The 20,888-nt window shown below is 45.5% G+C and overlaps 1 protein-coding gene across 4 annotated transcripts in view; it reads right to left on the reverse strand.

Annotated features, from left to right (window-relative positions):
- sfi1 (SFI1 centrin binding protein) overlaps positions 1–20,888 on the reverse strand; it is a 235,048-nt gene that overhangs the window by 140,799 nt on the left and 73,361 nt on the right. For all 4 annotated transcript variants that reach the window (XR_010977296.1, XR_010977297.1, XM_068055387.1 and 1 more), the window contains exons 9-12: positions 18,981–19,137; positions 8,828–8,989; positions 7,626–7,696; positions 4,933–5,025 (exon numbers count right to left, since the gene is read on the reverse strand). Coding sequence is in view for 2 of the 4 variants with exons in the window: in XM_068055387.1 (XP_067911488.1) it covers positions 4,933–5,025; positions 7,626–7,696; positions 8,828–8,989; positions 18,981–19,137 (483 nt within the window). In the remaining 2 variants the exon portion in view is untranslated. The remainder of the gene's footprint in view (positions 1–4,932; positions 5,026–7,625; positions 7,697–8,827; positions 8,990–18,980; positions 19,138–20,888) is intronic.

The raw sequence follows: 20,888 nt of genomic DNA on the forward strand, positions 1-20,888 counted from the left end.
AAGAACTGCAACCTAACCAGGCAGTGGTGGAAGAGAAAAGAGGTGGAAGAGCAGGAAAACAGTGATGAAAAAGAAACACCGTCACTTGCTCTCACTCTCAGCCACCAGCTCAGATACTGACACTGCATGACTTTAGAGGCTAGCTTACAGGATCCGCACTTGGTGAGACACCAGGCATGAATGGCCTGCAGCCACTACAGGAACATGAGTAACACAAGTGCCAACTCACTGGAGGGTGAAGTTGCACCCAAGTTCTGCTGAAGACTCAAATCAGGACTTCAGTTGGGTTGTGCACAGAAGGCGGCTGATAGACATGCACACTGAAATGCCTGATGGATTGGCAGGTCTGTCAGAAAGCCTGTGGTCAACATCTTCAAGCATGGAGGTGTCCAGCTCCAACCTGGCACAGGATTTTGCGCAGAGCTTGAAGTTCATCCTCTCCAACATGCAAGTGGTGGCCAACTCAACGAGAGCACGTGGACCACTCCACAATACAGTACCTGATGGCTCATCTTGCTGCTATGAAGGCTCAGACCACCGTCATCAAAGGAGCTTACAGGGTGTCACAGCAGTCCAGCAATCTGTCCTCCAACAAATTGCAAAGGATTGCTAATGCACCGTCCCGGGGCAGTGGCTCCATACAGCATGAACCTGCTGTCCTCCCTCAGGACGGCAGCATTCATTCTCCCACCACCACCTCTCCACCAGTACCCTTGCTGTGGCCTTTCAGCCAGCCAGCTCAGACTGCGGCTACCCATGCCAAGGTGGTGCAGTCAAAGTTGGGCTTGCTAGAGTCAGAGCACTAGGTCAGTCAAAGGTATACTGAAAAATAATTAATAATTAATTATACCAAATAATTACAGGCATGTCAGTCTAACCTCAGTAGTGGGCAAATTATTGGAATCAATTCTGAGGGACAGGATAAACTGTCACTTAGAAAGGCACAGGTTAATTAAGGATAGTCAGCATGGATTTGTTAAAGGAAGATCTTGTTTGACCAACTTGATCAAATTTTTTGAAGTAGTAACAAGGAAGATTGATGAGCCTCGTACAGTTGATGTGGTCTACATGGATTTGAGCAAGGCCTTTGACAAGGTCCTACATGGCAGACTAGTTTAAAAAATAAAAGTTCATGGGATCCAGGGAAATGCAGCGAGATGGATACAAAATTTGCTCAGTGACAGGAAACAAAGGGTAATTGTTGACGGGTGTTTTAGCGACTGGAGGGCTGTTTCCAGTGGCGTTCTGCAGGGCTCAGTACTGGGTCCCCTGCTTTTTGTGACATATATTAAAGATTTCGACGTAAATGTTGGAGGCATGATCAAGAAGTTTGCAGACGACACAAAGACTGGCCATGTAGTAGATAGCGAAGTTAGCTGTCGGCTGCAGGAAGGTATCGATGGACTGGTCAGGTGGGCAGAAAAGTGGCAAATGGAATTCAACCCAGAGAATTGTGAGGTGATGCATTTGGGGAGGTCAAACAAGGCAAAGGAATACACGACTAACGGGAGAATACTGAGAAGTATAGAGGAAGTGAGGGACCTTGGAGTGAATGTCCACAGATCTCTGAAGGTAGTAGGACAGGTCGATAAAGTGGTTAAGAAGGCAGATGGAATCCTTGCCTTTATTAGCCGAGGTATAGAATATAAGAGTAGGGAGGTTATACTGGAACTGTATAAATTATTGGTTAGGCCACAACTTGAGTACCGTGTGCAGTTCTGGTCACCTGATTACAGAAAGGATGTAATTGCACTAGAGAGGGTACAAAGGAGATTTACAAGGATGTTGCTGGGACTGGAAAAATATATTTATGAGGAAAGACTGGATAGGCTGGGGTTGTTCTCCTTGGAACAGAGAAGGCTGAGGGGACATTTGATTGAAATGTACAAAATTATCAGGGGCCTGAATTGGGTGGATGTGAAGGGCCTATTTACCTTAGCAGAGAGGTCAGAGACGAGGGGGCATAGATTTAAAGTGATTGGTCAAAAGATTAGACGGAGATGATGAAAATCTTTTTCACCCAGATGTCGGTGAGGTCTGGAAATCACTGCCTGAAAGGGTAGTAAAGGTAGAAATCCTCAACTCATTTAAAAAGTGTCCAGATATGCATCTCAAGTGCCATAACCTGCAGAGCTACGGTCCAAATGCTGGAAGGTGGGATTAGACTCGGAGGCTCGTTTTTCGGCCGTTGCATGGGCCAAGTAGTCTCTTGCTGTGATGTAAACTTTCGACGAATCTATGAAGACAGGCACCAATGGAATGCAAAAGGATGACAGGTTGACTTTTGTACTACATATGGCATAGTTTGACTTATAAATTTGGTTTGGAATTTTTACTTTTCGTTGTCTTACATTTTGCACTGTGGTTAATTAGACACTGTGATGGACAGTGACAGAAGAAAGGTAAGGTGTGGAGAAAGGTCAAGTGTGGGACAGTCAGATGAGTCAATCACAGACAGCCAGGCCAGAAAGAAGCTGTGTTCGTTGCCTCCTCAGCTGGTTGTCATATAGCTGCTGGCAGGAGCTGTGCCCTCATGTTGGTGAAGTTGTGCAGCTTGCAGCAGACCATGATGAATCTCAATAAGCACTCTACTAAGTACTGCAGGGTTCCTCCACAGCAGTTCAAGAAGTGGAAATGTTATTTAAGCAGCCCAATGGTCTGATCACATTTCATAAAGCAACGTGGCTTTCATTATGCATGCTGCCCATGTGCGCATGGGTTGTGCACCAAAGTCATGAGCCATGTGGTCAATGGATAGCCTTCGTCATCCAACAGCCAACCTCTTGTTTGTGCTGACTCAAATGCAGATGGCACAGCAGACTGCCACAGAATGAAGGCATCATAAGTGCTGCCAGGATACCAAGCACTGGCTCAACCAGCATTTATTGCCCATCACTCATTGCCCTTGAACTGAATGGCTTGCGAGACCATTTCAGAGGGCATTTTTTTTTTTTAAGAATCAGCCATATTGCTGTGGGTCTGCAGTCACACGTAGGCCAGACCAGGTAAGGATGACAGATCTCCTTCCCTGAAGGACATTAGTGAACCTGATGGGTTTTTACAACAATCGACAATGGTTTCATGATCACCATTTGACTAGATTTCAATTCCAGATTTATTAACTGAAGTCAAACTTCACCATCTGCCGTGTTGGGATTTGAACCCATGACCCCACAGCATTAGCCTGGGCTCTGGATTACTAGTCCAGTGACATTACCACGACGTCACCGCCTCTCCTACCCTGCATGATACGTTGGGTACAATTGCACACCAAGTGGACAATGAGGGAGTGGAATCTCTTCCGGTTGTGGTACACCTCAGAACTGACATGCGGAGGCCACAAAGCGACATGCAGTCAATGGCACCGCGCACCAAGGCGAAGCCTGCAATTCTCATGAAGCCATATGCTTGCTCCATCTATTGCTCTCTGGCAAAGGAGAATGAAATGTATTCCGCTCGCTTGAAATAGAGTCTCAAAGGCTCTCTTATGCAACAGTGGACAGCAAACTGGGAGATGTGCAAACATCACCTGCTCCAACATGGAAGAAGCTAGACGCATACAGGTTCATGGCCATGGTCAACTCTCAGCCACTGGCAATGCCATACTCGCCCTGCTCTGAGGATGCAGCTGTGGTTGCAGCAAATGGCAGATTTAAGTGTGCACTTGGTTCATGAAGTAGAGCTGTCTGACACAATTCCTCACTGAGGTTCAGGTAGGAGAATTGGGTAGATACGATCTCCTGCTGAGAGCCCTTCTCCCCCTCCTCTCTTACAGCAGCTTGCTCCTGCTCTGTGATGCCTCTCCTCATACTCCCTGTCATGCTGTAGACCAAGGGGAATGCATATTGCTGCACGATGCCTGGGAGCAAGCGGTCTGTGTAGAATTCTTGAAGTCAGGACAATGTCCTTCAGCATATGCCACACCACTCCCTGCAGACTTCAGCAACTTTCAACAACTCAAGAAAGCACCAAACACTTCTACAGCCAGTAGAAATCAATCAGCATCTAACCTGAAAATCATTCTTGATCTCTTGAAATAGTGCTAGTCGGGTGGCCTTCCTGTTACTGACTGCCTGCGAGGTGAAGAGAGGTGTTGGCTGGAGCAATGAGCTCCAAAATGGCAGTGTTGGCAGCAGATCATTTTACACACTGATGTCATATCGGCCTACTCTGCATACTGCCGACGGACAAGCCCCACGCGCTCTCTAATGCCCTCACCAATACGGGCCTGCACCAGAAGCGTGCATATACGCTGCAGATGCCATTTTGGATGGAAAATGGCACCTGCTGCGTCAAAAAAAATGAACATATCCACATTTTACAGCCTCAGACTGAACAATGTATGCACTCTAGGTAGTTAAGACAGCTCCACAATCAGCGGTGTTCCAACTGCTATCCAATAACTGCTATGAGGAAATGTGTATAAGTGGGCACTCACTGACAGCAGGGTTAGACTCAGCTGTAATTCCCCCAATGTTTGAACAGCCTTTCGCTGCTTGGATCTTATGCTCATAAACTTGACGACTGTAGCTTTAGAACTGTATTTCAGCATGAGTCACTATTTACAGGACCAAATGAGTAATGGGGATTCTCTTTTTTTTAAATGCAGTGAAGTCGTAAAAACTGAAAAGTATATTTCAGACTCAAGGTCTGACCTTTGCCTGGCTGGCTGACTGATTCTCTGCCCTACCCTCAAGCTGCCATTTTGAGCCAAAGTGGGAACCAGAATTTCTAAAACTTTTAATGTACTCTGCCATGGTGACCTCAAAATTGAGATCAACTTTCCCTACTAACACTAAATGGGTGAAGGAGAGTCCCTGACTTTCTATTGTTTGCGCAAAGAGTGATTTGAGGGACCAGATAACCTCTCACCTTGTGACAAGCTTTCTTACATTGTGTACTCAGACTTACTGTAGATAAAGAAACTCTTACCCAAACATGGGACTGTTGGTATGCCAGGTTATTATGTATCTGTTTCAGCTGAACGCTTCTTGCGTTAAACTTCAGAGCAGTAATGCTTGATCGCTGGTAAAAAAGAACAGAATTTTTTTCAAATAAACATCATATGGCAAAAACACCTCCTTCAAATCCCTTTGTGTGAAGCACCTATGTTTGCCCCACAAATGAGAGTGATGAACTATTGACATGAGGTGCAGCAGGCTGGAACTCAAATATGATGTGTCACACAGTGAGGGTCAGGCTGTGGATCCTTGCTGAAATCAGGGAGGAAGGGAGCCTCTTTTTTTTTCCCTCTGTGCAAAGAAAACACACTAGACAGGAAAGAAAATGTGTTGCTCGATGGTTCAGCTGGCAAATTTACTGTTGAACTACGTCAATATAAAAAACAATAGTGGTTCAATTCCCCGTCACTGCTGAACCAGTTGGTTTCTACTTGAAGAAGCTGTTAGAATTAGCCTCGGCACTTAAGCATCAAGAAAAGGCTAACAAAGCAGAGCTTCCACCTCGATCTCTGCCCAGCAACTCCTGACAAATAGTTTGTGTGTGTAGGGCATTAAATGATCAGAGTATGATCAGACAGCATCAACATGGTTTTACAAAAGGGAAACTGTGTTTGACAAAATTATTAAGAGTTTTTTGAGGATATAACTAGTAGGTAGATAAAGGAGCACCAGTAGATGTAGTATGCTTGGATTCCCAAAAGGCATTCGACAATGTGCCACACAAATTTGATGAACAAATGGAGAGTAATGTATCCAAGTTTGCTGATGATGCAAAGGTAGGTGGGAATGTAAGCTGAGAGGACACAAAGAGGCTGCAAAGAGATACAGACAGGTTAAGTGAGTGGGCAGTAAAGTGGCAAGTGCAGTATGATGTGGGGAAGTGTGAGGTTATTCACTTTGGTAATAAGGATAGAAAAGCAGAATATTTTTTAAAAAAGCATGAAACTTGTAAATGTTGATGTTCAGAGAGACTTGGGTGTACTTGTACAAGAAAGTTGGCATGTAGGTACAGCAAGGCATTAGGAATGCAAATTGCATGTTGGCCTTTATTGCAAGGGAGTTACAGTACAAGAATAAGGAAGTCTTGCTACAATTGCACCTGAAATACTGTGAACAGTTTTGATCTCCATATTAAGGAAGGATATACTTTGTATTGGAGGCAATACAGCAAAGGTTCACTAGATTGGTTCCTGGGATGAGGGGGTTGTCCTATGATGAGAGGCTGAGTAAACTGGACCAATATTGTCTGAATTTTAGAAAAATGACAGGTGATCTCATTTAAATATACAAGAATCTGAAGGGGCTTGACAGCGTAGAGAGGTTATGTCCCCTGGTTGGGGAATCGAGAACACAGGGGCACAGTCTCAGGATAAGAGTTCAATATTCAGAACTGAGATGAGGAGAAATTTTTTCACTCAAGGTTGTGAATGTTAATTGCATATTAATTGTTTAATTGTATGCAGGTGCTGGGCATTAATTGGCGTTTCACTGGAGCACATACGAAGAGGCACTTATTGAAACTGTGGTGCAGTTGAGTTCGGAGGTGTTCGCTTTTAATGTTTCACTCTGTAAATAAATGTGAGGCTGAGTTAAGCTTGACTCCAGTACTATCCTTCGCCAACTGGCTTTCCAGAATAGAACAGTGAAACTTTGGAATTTTCTCCCCAGAGTGTTGTGGATGCACCATCGTTGAGTATATTTAAGGCTGAAAGAGCTACAGAGACAGAGACAAGACAAGAAATGAGATGAGATGTTTGGTCTCTCAGGGAATCAAGGGATATGGGAAATGGGCGGGAAAGTGGAGTTGAGGCAGATCAGCCATGATCTTTATTGAATGGTGCAGCAGGCTCGTGGGACTGTATGGTCTACTCCTGCTCCTATTTCTTATTTTCTTAAGTGCACAGGATCGGCCTTGCTTATGATGCACTCCATAAACTGTCTATTGAAACAGTCACAAAGAATAGCCACTTGAGAGATAACTGTGGGACATGGAACTGTACAGAGAATTCATATGTAACTTTCAGGGAGAGGGAAGCAGTATTGCAGTAACTGTACTGTATATTAGGAACAACACAACAGGAGCAGGCATTTCAACCCTTTGAATCTGTCTTGACTAAAAATTAGATCACGACTGATTTCCATCTACCTGCCTTGCTTCTGTAACACTTTAATACCCTTGCCAAACAAAAATCTATCAATCTCAGTTTTGACATTTTCCACTGACCCGCAGCCTCAATATTTTTTTGGAAGAGAGTTCCAGATTTCCATCAGTCTTTATGTGAAGAACTGCTTTCTGATGCTCAAACTTTAAGGCTATGCTCCTTCTTCTGGACTCTCCCAATAAAAGGAAATAGTGTCTCTCTGTTTACCCTATCCAATAATTTAATCATCTTAAACACCTCAATTAAATCACCCTTCTATAGTCAAGGGAATAACAGCATAGTCTATGCAACCTGTCCTCATAATTTAACCCTAATGCAACTGCGTTGTGGAGGAGTCGATCAATTTAGAGCTCCGAGATACTGAACATCAAAATAAGCTGGTGACAACAGAGACACTAACTCACTCACTGAATAAAACAATCATGTACTTACAGAACAGGCCAAACCAAGAAGCAATGCAGTACGTGATGTACTATGTGTACATGCTAATGCCATGCCTTACCAGCAGGTGGTGGCGGTAGTGATGATCTGCCAATTTGCACAGCTTGGCCTTTTTAGCACCAAGAGAAACATCTGGATTGAAGTTAAAGGAATTCACAGCTGATGTGCAGTTTAGTTAACATATAGCGCTTCAATGACGAGCAGACAGTATGAAAGAAAAAAAAGATGCACCATCAACAGAGGTAGACAGAAATCATAAAGGGAAATAAACATATGCCAAGACAAAAATCTATAGCGATTCAGAGGATAAATCCTGATATCTATGTGCCTCTGTTATCAGTGCTTAGCAATATTTTTGACGTCAAGTGACATTGTTATATTACAGCTCCTGGGATGGAGTGATGTGGAATACCTATACAACGGCTGTGCATCGCCCTCTTTGCTTAGAGTTCAGCTGATCACCATTCAAATTTTGCTAAAATTATGACAGTCAACTCTTCACTAACACTAACAAGTTTTTGATTAAGTTTAAAAAGCACCTTAAAGTCCAGCTGGGACTATATTTTAGTTCAGTTAGTAATGGTTGTAATTAAACAACAGCTGATCTAAAGCCAAAGCAGCACAAGCCCATTCCATTCAACACATCTCACTCCACTTCCTGATCTGATGGATTTCATTCTGACCCTGTTTTGGGTTGACAGAGATGTAACCTTCAATTTTTAGGCATATGATTCGAGAATCTTTTTTATAATTACATAAAATCCAGAATCAATCAATAGCATCGCCATGAACAGAGATACTGCAGTCCTTTATATACTTTCCCTACAGTAAAATAAAATGCAGAAATGATTGTATTTGGGGAGGGTGGGCTATAAAGATTAACCATGTTATGTTGATCATCAGTTTGTTTGTGGGCTTGTGGATGCTTAAACCCCTTTTCACAGCTGTCACCCCTCAGGCCATGAACCGGCAGTTATGATGTGGGGCATAGACTCAAAGCCTGAACCTGTCTCTCTCTTCGTGACTGAGCTGCTATGCATTTTGACACATTTTCTGTTTTTATTACGGATTTGCAGATTTTTTTCTTGTTCCTAATGCTGCTTTATTCCATCACCTTGTTCCAAGGGTAAATACATATTTTAAACATTTTCAGCACTACAGAATTATTCCACGAAACTGAAGAGCGAGTGACTCAACTTGTTCCGAAAAATGCACAAAGACTAAACAGATTCAAGTTTATAGGCTTCAGGGGGAAAAGGATACAGTGACTCCAGTGGGTGAAGATCTTCCGCAGAGTACACCTCCTACCCAATTCATTGATGTGATTCTCATATGCATGGATGCTCCTTCGAAGATGCCAGGCCGAACGCCATGAGAAAAAGTATTGCTGCACAACATAACTTGCGTGTATCTGTGCAGCTACTCCTGTATGGCAGAGAATGCGAGTGTGGGAAACAAGGACACCACTAACATTTAGAAGGGTCGGCACAGGCAGGGGTCAGTGGCAAGGGGGAAAAGGGGAGGTGGCGAGGGTGAAAGGGAGAGCTGGTGGGGGTGAAAGAGAGAGGTGGGGGGGAGGGGGAGGAGGGGCTGGAGAGATTGATGTTGTTGAGCACTGAACCGGCAGACTAATCGCAGTCACCAGTCATGGTTGTTGTACCAAGGTGACAGTTGGAGGTTTCCTCCTCTTGTCCAGTCTCTTCCCACCTACATACAAGACTCTTGCAATGCCCTGTCACTTTAACAATTTCCTGGAACTACCCGTCCCCATTTCACCATAGGCACCCATCGAAACCTCCAGCCCCCACCACGACAGTCTGAGAGCTTTCAGCTTCTTCCTTGAACAGAAGCCCAACCTGTCTCCATCCAGCACCAGCCCTCCTCCACCTGGCTAAATTCTCATACTGAACAACTTCTCCTTTAACTCGTCTCACTTCCTCCAAATAAAAGGTGTTTTTTAAATTAATTCATTGGGTGTGGGCATTGCTGGCCAGGCCAGCATCTACTTCCCATCCCTAATTGCCCTTGAGAAGGTGATGGTAAGCTGCCTTCTTGAACCGCTGCAGTCCTTGGAGTGTAGGTATGCTATGGATACCTGCCTGGATCCTAGCTATGCCCACCTTTTTGTGGGATATGTGGAATATTCCTTGGTGCAATCCTGCTCAGACCACCTAGGTAGAAAAGCAAGCTGTGAGGAGGATACAAAGAGTCTGCAATAAATAGGTTAAGTGAGTGGACAAAAAACTGGCAGATGGGAACATAATGTGGGAAAATGTGAGATTGTCCACTTTGGCGGGGAGAATAGAAAAGCAGATTATTTAAATGGAGAGAGACTGCAGAATGCTGCGATACAGAGGGATCTGGGTGTCCTTGTACATGAATCACAAAAAGCTAGCATGCAGGTACAGCAAGTAATTGGGAAGGCAAATGGAATGTTGGCCTTTATTGCAAGGGGGGGTGGGGTGGAGTTTTTCTTTATTCTTTCATGGGATGTGGGCATCGTTGGCAAGGCCAACATTTGTTGCCCGTCCTTAATTGCCCTTGACAACTGAGTGGCTTGCTACGCCTTTTCAGAGGGCAGTTAAGAGTCAACCATATTGCTGTGGGTCTGGAGTCCAGATCAGGTAATGACAGCAGATTTCCTTCCCTAAAGGACATTAGTGAACCAGATGGGTCTTTACAACAATCGATGATAGTTTCCTGGCATTTTTACTGATACTAGCTTTTAATTCCAGATTTTTTATTAATTGAACTTATTAATTAATTGATGAGGCGCAGTGGTTAGCACCACAGCCTCACAGCTCCAGCGACCCGGGTTCAATTCTGGGTACTGCCTGTGTGGAGTTTGCAAGTTCTCCCTGTGTCTGCGTGGGTTTTCGCCGGGTGCTCCGGTTTCCTCCCACCACCAAAAGACTTGCGGGTTGATAGGTAAATTGGCCATTATAAATTGCCCTAGTATAGGTAGGTGGTAGGAGAATATAGGGACAGGTGGGGATGTGGTAGGAATATGGGATTAGTATAAATGGGTGGTTGATCGTCGGCACAGACTCGGTGGGCCGAAGGGCCTGTTTCAGTGCTGTATCTCTAAATAAATAAAAATAAATAAAAATAAAAAAAATTAATTAACTTACTATGCCACCGTCTCCCCCCCGTATAATAATAGGGAAGTCTTGGTACAACTGTACAGGGCATTGGTAAACCTACACCTAGAGAACTGTGTACAGTTTTGGTCACCCGATTTAAGGAGGGGTATACATTAGAAGCAGTTCAGAAAAGGTTCACTAGGCTGATTCCTGGAATGAGGGTTTGTCTTGAGGAAAGCTTCAACAGCCTATACCAATTGAGGTTTAGAAGATTGAGAGGTGATCTTATTGAAACATATAAGATTCTGAGGGGGCTTGACAGGGTAGATGCTGAGAGGGAATGAGGGAATCTCGAACTAGGGGGCACAATTTAAGAATAAGGGGTCTCTCTTTTAAGACAGAGACGAGGAAGAATTTCTACTCTCAGAGGATTGTTAGTGTTCGGAATTCTCATCCCCAGTGAGCAGTGGAGGCTGGGTCATTGAATATATTTAAGGCTGAGTTGGACAGGTTTTTGACTGACAAGGGAGTCAAGGGTTATGGAGGGCAGGCAGCAAAATGGAAAGGCCACAATTAGACCAGCCATGATCTCATCAAAAGGCGGAGCAGACCCGAAGGGCCGAATGGCCTTCTTCTGTTCCTATTTCTTACCTTCTCACCTCTTTCCGGTATGTTGATGACTGTATTGGTGCTGTTACATGCTCTTGAACCGAACTGGAAAATTACATCAACTCGGCTTCCAATTCCCACCCTTCTCTCAACTTCACATGGTCCATCTCTGACTCTTCCCTTCCTCAAATTCTCTGTCTCCCTTTCTGGGGATAGGTTGTCAACAAATATTCACTACAAGCCCACTGATTCCCAAATCTACCTCTACTACACTTCGTCACACCGTTTCCTACAGGGTTCCATTCTACTCCCCAGTTTCTCTGGCTCCAGTGCATCTGTTTGGACGATGCAACCTTCCAGGCCACCACTATAGATTACGTCTTCGGTATTCCTCAACGAAGAACTCCCCCCGACTCTGGCTGACATGGCCCTTGACCACGCCCATCCCATTCCCCACAATTCTGCTTCCCCTCCCTCCCAGAACCAAGACAGGGATCTCCTTATCCCCACCATCCAGCCAACAGGCTCCGTCTTTAATTTCCACCATTTCCGCCACCTCCAGCATGATGCCACCACCAAACACATCTTCCCCTCCCCTTTCAGAGTCATAGAGTTATACAGCACAGAAGCAGGCCCTTCGGCCCATCGTGTCTGTGCCGACCATCAAGCACCTAACTATTCTAATCCGATTCTACAGCACATGGCCCGTAGCCTTGTATGCTATGGCGTTTCAAGTGCTCATTGAAATACTTGATAAATATTGTGAGGGTTCCTGCCTTCACCATTCCTTCAGACAGTGTGTTCCACATTCCAACCACCCTCTGGGTGAAAAAAGTTTTCCTCAAATCCCCTCTAAACCTCCTGACCCTTACCTTAAATCTATGTCCCCGGTTATTGACACCTCCGCTAAGGGAAAAAGTTTCTTCCTATCTATCCTATCTATGTCCCTCATAATTTTGTATACCTCAATCTGGTCCCCCCCTCAGTCTTCTCTGCTCTAAGGAAAACAACCCTAGCCTATCCAGTCTCTCTTCATAGCTGAAATGCTCCAGCCCAGGCAATATCCTGGTGAATCTCCTCTGCACCCTCTCCACTTCAATCACAATGTGGTGACCAGAACTGTACACAGTACTCCAGCTGTGGCCTTACTAGTGTTTTATACAGCTCCATCATAGCCTCCCTGCTCTTATATTCTATGCCTCGGCTAATAAAGGCAAGTATCCCATATGCCTTCCTAACCACCTTATCTACCTGTGCTGTTGCCTTCAGTGATCTATGGACAAGTACCCCAAGGTCCCTCTGACCCTCTGTACTTACTAGGGTCTTCCCTTGCCTTGTTAGTGCTCCCAAAATGCATCACCTCACACTTCTCAGGATTAAATTCCATTTGCCACTGCTCCACCCATCTTAACCAGCCCATCTTTATCTTCCTGTAATCTAAAGCTTTCCTCGTCACTATTTACGACACCACCAATTCTCGTGTCATCTGCAAACTTACTGATCATACCTCCTATATTCATATCTAAATCATTAATGTACACTACAAACAGTAAGGGCCCCAGCGGTACACAACTGGTCACAGGCGTCCACTCGCAAAAACAACCGTCAACCATCACCCTCTGCCTCCTGCCACAAAGCCAATTTTGGATCCAATTTGCCAAATTGCCCTGGATCCCATGGGCTCTTACTTTCTTAACCAATCTCTCATGTGGGACCTTATCAAAAGCCTTACTGAAGTCCATGTAGACAACATCAACTGCTTTATCCTCATCTTACACATCTAGTCAACTCCTCGAAAAATTCAATCAAATTTGTTAGCCATGATCTCCCCCTGACAAAGCCACGCTGACTATCCCTGATTAATCCCTGCCTCTCCAAGTGGAGATTACTCCTGCCCCTCAGAACTTTTTCCAATTGTTTCCCTACCACTGATGTTAGACTCACTGGCCTGTAAGTACCTGGTTTATCCCTGTTACCCTTCTTGAATAATGGCATCACATTTGCTGTCCTCCAGTCCTCTGGTACCTCTCCTGTGGCCAGAGAAGATTTGAAAATTTGTGTCAGTGTCCCTGCAATCTCTTTCCTTGCCTCACATAACAGCCTGGGATACATCTCATCTTGGCCTGGGGGTTTATCCCACTGTTAAGCCTGCTAAAACAGCTAATACCTCCTCCCTTTCAATGCTAATTTGTTGAAGTATATCACAATCCCGCTCCCTGATCCCGACACCTAAATCATCCTTCGCCGTAGTGAACACAGATGAAAAGTAATCATTTAAAACCTTACTTTTGTCCTCCGACTCCACACACAGATCGCCACTATGATCCCTAATGGGGCCCTACTCTTTCCCTGGTTATCCTCTTGCCCTTAATATACTTATAAAACGCCTTGGGATTTTCCTTTATCTTGCCCGCTAGTGTTTTTTCATGCCCCCTCTTCGGTCTCCTAATTACTTTTTTTTTTTTAAGTACCCCCTACGCTTTCTATTCTCCTCTTGGGCCTCTGCTGTTTTCAGTGCTCTGAATCTGCCATAAGCCTCCATTTTTTTCCCTTATCCAATCCTCTATATCCCTTGACATCCAGGGTTCCCTGGACTTGTTGGCCCTGCACCACCTTTACGGGAACATGTTGGCCCTGAACTCTCACTATTTCCTTTTTGAATGACTCCCACTGGTCTGATGTAGACTTTCCTACAAGTAGTTGCTCCCAGTCCACTTTGGCCAGATCCTGTTTTATCATATTGAAATCAGCCTTCCCCCAATTCAGAACTTATATTTCCGGTCCCTCTTTGTCCTTTTCCATAACGACCTTAAATCTTAGAGTTATGGTCGCTATCCCTGAAATGCTCCCCCACTGACACTTCTACCACTTGTCCAGCTTCATTCCCTACGATTAGGTCCAGTATCACCCCTTCTCTTGTTGGACTTTGAGTGCTGGCTCAAAAAGTCTCCTGTATGCACTTTAAGAATTCTGCCCCATTTGAGCCTTTTGCACTAAGACTATTCCCTATTATTACACTATTATATTTACACCTGTCAGATTTGCCTGCATATCTGCTCCTCTATCTCTCCCTTACTGTTTGGAGGCCTGTAGTACACTCCCAGCCAAGTGATTGCCCCCTTTTTGTTTCTAAGTTCTACCCATATGGCCTCATTTGAGGAACCTTCTAAGATGTCATCCCTCCTTACTGCAGTAATTGACTCCTTGATCAACAGTGCAATGCCATCTCCTCTTTTACCACCTTCCCTGTTACACCTGAAGATTCTATACCCTGGAATACTGAGCTGCCAGTCCTGCCCTTCCCTCAACCATGTCTCTGTGGTAGCAATATCATAACCCCATGTGTTGATCAACGCCCTCAATTCATCTGCCTTACTCCAGGCATTAAAATAGATGCAATCCAGGCTTGCATTATTCGTTTGTGCCTCAACAGGTCAAAATTTGCTCTGCCTTCCAGACTGACTCAGTTTCTCTTCGAGATTTGGCTGTGCATCACCCCGACTGTACCTCCACTCTGTATCCCACCCCCCTGCCAAATTAGTTTACACCCCCCCCCCCCCCACAACAGCACTAGCAAACCTCCCAGCAAGGATGTTGGTCCCGTTCCGGTTCAGGTGCAATCCGTCCAACTTGTCTCGGTCCCACCTTCGCCAGAAACAGATCCAGTGATGCAGGAATCTAAAGTCCTCCCTCCTGCACCATATCTTCAGCCACGCATTCATCTGCTCTATCCTCCTATTCCTATACTCACCAGCACATGGCACTGGGAGTAATCCAGAGATTACAACCTTTGAGGTCCTGCTTTTTAATCTGCTACCTAGCTCCCTAAATTCTTGTTGCAGGACCTCATCCCTCTTTCTACCTATATCATGGGTACCAATGTGAATCATGACCTCTGACTGTTCACCCTCCCCCTTCAGAATGTCCAACAGCGCTCTGTGACATCCTTGACCCTCATACAGGGAGACAACATACCATCCCGGAGTCATGTTTGCGGCCACAGATATGCCCATCTGTACCCCTTACAATAGAATCCCCCATCACAATAGCTCTCCCACTCTTTTTCTGCCCCTCCTGTGCAGCTGAGCCACAGGTGGTGCCACAGACTTGGCTCTTGATGCATTTCCCTGAGAAGCTATCTCCCCCACCAGTATCCAAAGTGGAAAATCTGTTATATTGGGAGATGGACCCAGGGGACTCCTGCACTACCTGCCTAGTTCTGCTACTCTGCCTGGTGGTCACCCATTCCCTTTCTGCCTGAGCAGTCTTTACCTGCGGTGTGACCACCTCCCTGTATGCGCTATCCACTATACGTGCTTTCAGCATTCCAAAGGGACCTATTCACTCTGTGACACCCTGGTCCACTCCTCAATCACACCCAACTCCTTTTCACCACACCTTTCCAATCAAGCGCAGAAGATGCAACACCTGCCCTTTTACCTCCTCCTTCCTCACCACCCAAGGCCTCAAACACATCTTCCAGGTCAAACTGCAATTTACATGTACTTCTTTCAATTTAGTATACTGTATTCACTGCTCACAATGCGTTCTGGTTTGCTCTGCATTGGGGAGACCAAACAGACTCAGCAACTGCTTTACTGAACACCTTCATTCAGTCCGCACACGTGGCCCTAAGCTTCTGGTCGTGTCATTTTAATTCTCCACCTTGCTCCCATGCTGACCTCACTGTCCACGGCCTCCTGCAGTGTTCCAATGAAGTTCAACGCAAGCTTGAGGAACAGCACCTTATCTTTCAATGAGGCACTTTACAGCCTTCTGAACCCAACATTCAGTTCAACAATTTCAGAACATAGCCTCTGCTCCCATTTTGTCTTCTTTTTTTTTGTAGGTTTTGGTTTTACCATCTTGTGTTTCTTTTTCTTTACTTTCGGGTGGCAATTGTTCATCCTTCTGCCATTCAAACTTCCTCGAGACAGCTTTGGTTTCTTTACTTGTCCCATTACCTCTCCCTTTGGCCTTGCAACATCAACCCTTTCATCATTTGATCTCTCCTGCCCCCCACCCGATCACAGACCTTCCCTTTCGTTCTTTTTCTAACCCCACCCCACCCTTTCATTTTCTTAAAACCTATTACATTTCTAACTTTTCCCAGTTCTGATGAAAGGTCATCTACCTGAAACATTAACTCTGTTTCTCGCTCCACAGACGCTGCCAGACCTGCTCAGTATTTCCTGCATTTTCAGTTTTTATTTCAGATTTCCAGTATGCACAGTATTTTGCTTTTTTGAAAGTTAGAGGGGGCTGGCTTAGGGGTTAGTTTTACTTCAGAGGAAGAGGGTAGAGGTGTTGTAGCTGTACTGAAACAGCTTGGTTAGGGGTGTGGCTAGTTCTGGAGTACAAGTCTTCAATACTATTGTCGGAATGTTGTCAGGGCCCATCGTTTTGCAGTATCCAGTGCCTTCAGCCGTTCCTTAATATCACGTGGTGAATCGGATTGGCTGTAGACTGGCATCTGTAATACTGGTAGATCTCAGGGGGAGGCCGAGATGGATCAGCTTCTGGCTGAAGATGAAGGCAAATGCCTTGGCTTTTGCATTAATGTGCCGGGCTCCCCCATCGTTGAAGATGGGGACGTTTGTGGAGCCATCTCCTCCAGTTAGTTGTTTAACTGTCCACCACTATTCACGACTGGATGTGGCAGGACTGCAGAGCTTAGATCTGATCCATTGGCTATGGGATCGCTTAGCCCTGTCTATTGCATGCTGCTTACGCTGTTTGGACCCCAAGTAGTCCTGCGTTGTCACTTCACCAGGCTGATATTTCATTTTTAGGTATGCCTGGTGCTGCTCCCAGCATGCCCTCCTGCACTCTTCATTGAACCAAGGTTGGTCCCCTAGCTCGATGGCAGAGAGGGGTATATGCTCAGCCATGAGGTTACAGATTGTGGTTGAATACAATTCTGCTGCTGTTGATGGTCCACAGCGCCTCATGGATGCCCAGTTTTGAGTTGCTAGATCTGTTCAAAATCTATCCCATTTAGCATGGTGGTAGTGCCACACAACACGATGGTGGATACCCTCAATGTAAAGACGGGACTTTGTTTCCACAAGGACTGTGCGGTGGTCAACCCTACCAAAAATGTCATGGACAGATGCAAATGGACAGGTAGATTGGTTACGACGAAGTCAAGTAGGTTTTTCCCTCTTGTTGGTTCCCTTACCACCTGCCGCTGACCCAGCCTAGCAGCTATGTCCTTTCGGACTCGGCTAGCTCACTCAGTAGTGGTGGTACCAAGCCACTCTTGGTGATGGATATTGAAGACCCCACCAAGAGGACATTTTGTGCCCTTGCTACCCTCAGTGCTTCTTCCAATTGGTGTTCAACATGGAGAAGTACTGATTCGTCAGCTGAGGGGGGACGGTAAGATGGTAATCAGCAGGAGGTTTCCTTGCCTGTGTTTGACCTGATGCCATGAAACCTCATGGGGTCCGGAGTCATTGTTGAGGTCTCCCAGTGCTAGGTATGACTCCAACCAGCAAAGACCTTTCACCGATTCCCATTGACTCCAGTTTTGCTCGGGCTGCTTGATGCCATACTCGGTCAAATGCTGCCCTGATGTCAAGGGCAGTCACTCTCACCTCACCTCCGGAGTTCAGCTCTTTTGTCCTTGAGGTCAGGAGCTGAGTGGCCCTGGAAGAACCCAAACTGAGCGTCAGTGAGGTTATTGCTGAACAAGTGCCACTGGATAGGACTGTCGACGACCCCTTCTATCACTTTGCTGCGGATCGGGTGTAGACTGATAGAGCTGTAATTGGCTGGGCTGGATTTGTCCTGCTTTTTGTGCACAGGACATACCTGGGCAATTTTCCACATTGCTGGGTAGACTTTTTTTATTCTTTCATGCGGATGTAGGCATCGCTGGCAAGGCCAGCATTTGTTGCCCATCCCTCATTGCTCTTGACCGGCTTGCTAGGCCATTTCAGAGGGCAGTTAAGAAACAACCACATTTCTGTGGGTCTGGAGTCACATGAAGGCCAGACCAGGTAAGGATAGCAGATTTCCTACCCTAAAGGACATTAGTGAACCAGATGAGTTTCCATCCCGACTTCAGCCCTTTCCCTGTTGAAATCTGTGCATTTGTCACTTCCAGACTTGACTATTCTAACGCTTTCCTTGCTGGCCTCCCATTCTCTACCAACTCCAAGCTGTGGAAAACATTGCTGCACTAAGTCATGCTTGCTTCTCCTCCTCATCCTACTCCCAGTTCCCCAACAACTCGAATTTAAAATCCTCATCTTTAAATCACTCCATAATCTTGCTCCATACTATCAGCATAACCTCCTCTCGTCCTATACCCACCCTGCCCCCGCCCACCCCCCAAAAATTATTTAATCTTTCGTTTCTGGTCTCTTATGCATCCCACCACCCTTCACCCCTCCAATAGCACCAGTACCTTCAAATACATTTGTCCAACTGTCCGGAATTTCCTCCTTTAAAAATCTCATAGAAACCATCTCATCAACCAAGCTTTCCTGCCCTCACCTCAATTCTGCACACATGAACCTCCTAGAAAGATGCAAACTGGAACGAGACAGCCCAATCAAATCTCACTACAAATGACTAAGACTGTTCAGCCCTGGAATTTAACAGTTAGTCACAGACACAAACTTTAACTCTCAACCGTAAACGGTGACATTGCATAAAGCTGAGGGTCGGGAAACCAAAAGGCAGTTGGGTTTCAAGCCTCCACCCCAGAAACTTACTGTATCGGCACTTCTTGTCCCTGCAAACCTGGACATATACAAGCCAAGCCAACAGGGATCGCCGCAGGCAATGACGCTGGTACATGTGCTGTGCTCGGGCATCCTTCTCCTGCTCTTGCTGCAACAGATGCAACATTGCATTCCACTGAAGCCAAACCTGCACTCAAAGCAGAGAGGACAACAGTACACCAATAAAGTCTTTCGGCATTCATCATCCACCCTATTGCAGCTGAAACTTTATAACATACGATGTAGTGTTGATATTTAAAAATATTTTTTAAATATGTGCAAATAAAAAATGCAAATCAGAAATTAGTCAGCATTTATTTTTTTATTTATTTAGAGATACAGCACTGAAACAGGCCCTTCGGCCCACCGAGTCTGTGCCGACCAACAACCACCCATTTATACTCGCCCTACAGTAATCCCATATTCCCTATCACCTATCTACACTAGGGGCAATTTACAACGGCCAATTTACCTACCACCTGCAAGTCTTTGGCTGTGGGAGGAAACCGGAGCACCCGGGGAAAACCCACGCAGACACAGGGAGAACTTGCAAACTCCGCACAGGCAGTACCCAGAATCGAACCCGGGTCCCTGGAGCTGTGAGGCTGCAGTGCTAACCACTGCGCCGCATCTGAAAAATAAAGTCAGTTTTATATTTTTCTCTCACTCACACCCATTCTGATATTTTCTTGACAATGGGCCTGGAGATGAGCAAAGCTCAGGCAGGGCAGCTGCAGGTGCATGACAATTAGCTTCTGCAGACCATGCAGGAAAGGAGAAAAACCAAGGTTCCTGGGCATTGCCCAGTGACTTCTGCCGGCAAGCGCAACGATCAGACTTGGCTTTGATGCCCTTGTCAAATAGCTTGCCCATGTTCACTGACAAGGCCCACCCATGCAGAATGGACAAGTGTCAGATACTGAGGGTACTGGCATCTGTGAAACTGCAACCCAGTAAGGAACAGAAGGGACAATATTGCAGGGGAGGGGAAGGAAAGAAATGAAAATAAATCTGAACCAGTGAGGTTAAGACAAAGGATCCTGTCTTCATTAAGAGTTCTTGAATGTTCTATCTCACTGTGTCCACGTTGTTTGACTGGTTTCATCAGTGCTCAGTTGCGCTGTTCAGTGAACTGTAGGTAACAGATCCCAGTGCCCCCCACATATGCACAAGCCTGCCACCTGCTGGCTGAACAAATATCAGCATGAGCACTGAGGTATGGAGCAGTCCAGCTCATTCACTTACCCGGTCACGTGGTCACAACAAAACATGACATTTGAGGAGGGATGAGGAAGAAGAAATAAATAAATCTCGGCCCCAGCACTATTTAAATTTGTGACTTGCTTATGTAACTATCACAAAATAAATGTGCGGTTGGCATTGGACTCCATTTTGCTATTCTTCACCTTAGCAATTCTCTGCCCTGCCCTCCCCTCCTGCTTGTTGAAGTGCAGCTCTGGAGGGTCTGGGTGTTCTCTATTACCTCGGCAAAGCTTCCAAGCTTCGTGTCTGATTTTGCAATTTGTAACTGGGCTGCCACAAAAGAATTTTGGCGAATTTCACATTAAAAATACTGCTATTTGAGTTAAATATGGTGTTCTTAAGAGCTGGGAAACGTAGCTTAGAGAATTAAGACAGTCTGAAACAGAGTGCTTCAGACAATAAAATTTAGCTGAGAGATTGAAGGAACAGTTTCTTTTCACGTAAGCCCATCACTGAAGACAATAAAATGTTGGGAAGGGGGTAGTCAGTCTAGCTGACAGAACTATTGGTGAATCCCTGAATGGGGAAGAAGTCAGATACCTTGTCCGTCCACTTGCTGTGAATACTCAGGAACAAAGGAGAAAAAAGGCATATGGGCAGTCAGGCTGTTAACAGGCGACTGCACGGCCCAAGCCA

The sequence above is a fragment of the Heterodontus francisci genome, chromosome 23, assembly GCF_036365525.1.
Source record: "Heterodontus francisci isolate sHetFra1 chromosome 23, sHetFra1.hap1, whole genome shotgun sequence".
NCBI classification, from domain to species: domain Eukaryota; kingdom Metazoa; phylum Chordata; class Chondrichthyes; order Heterodontiformes; family Heterodontidae; genus Heterodontus; species Heterodontus francisci.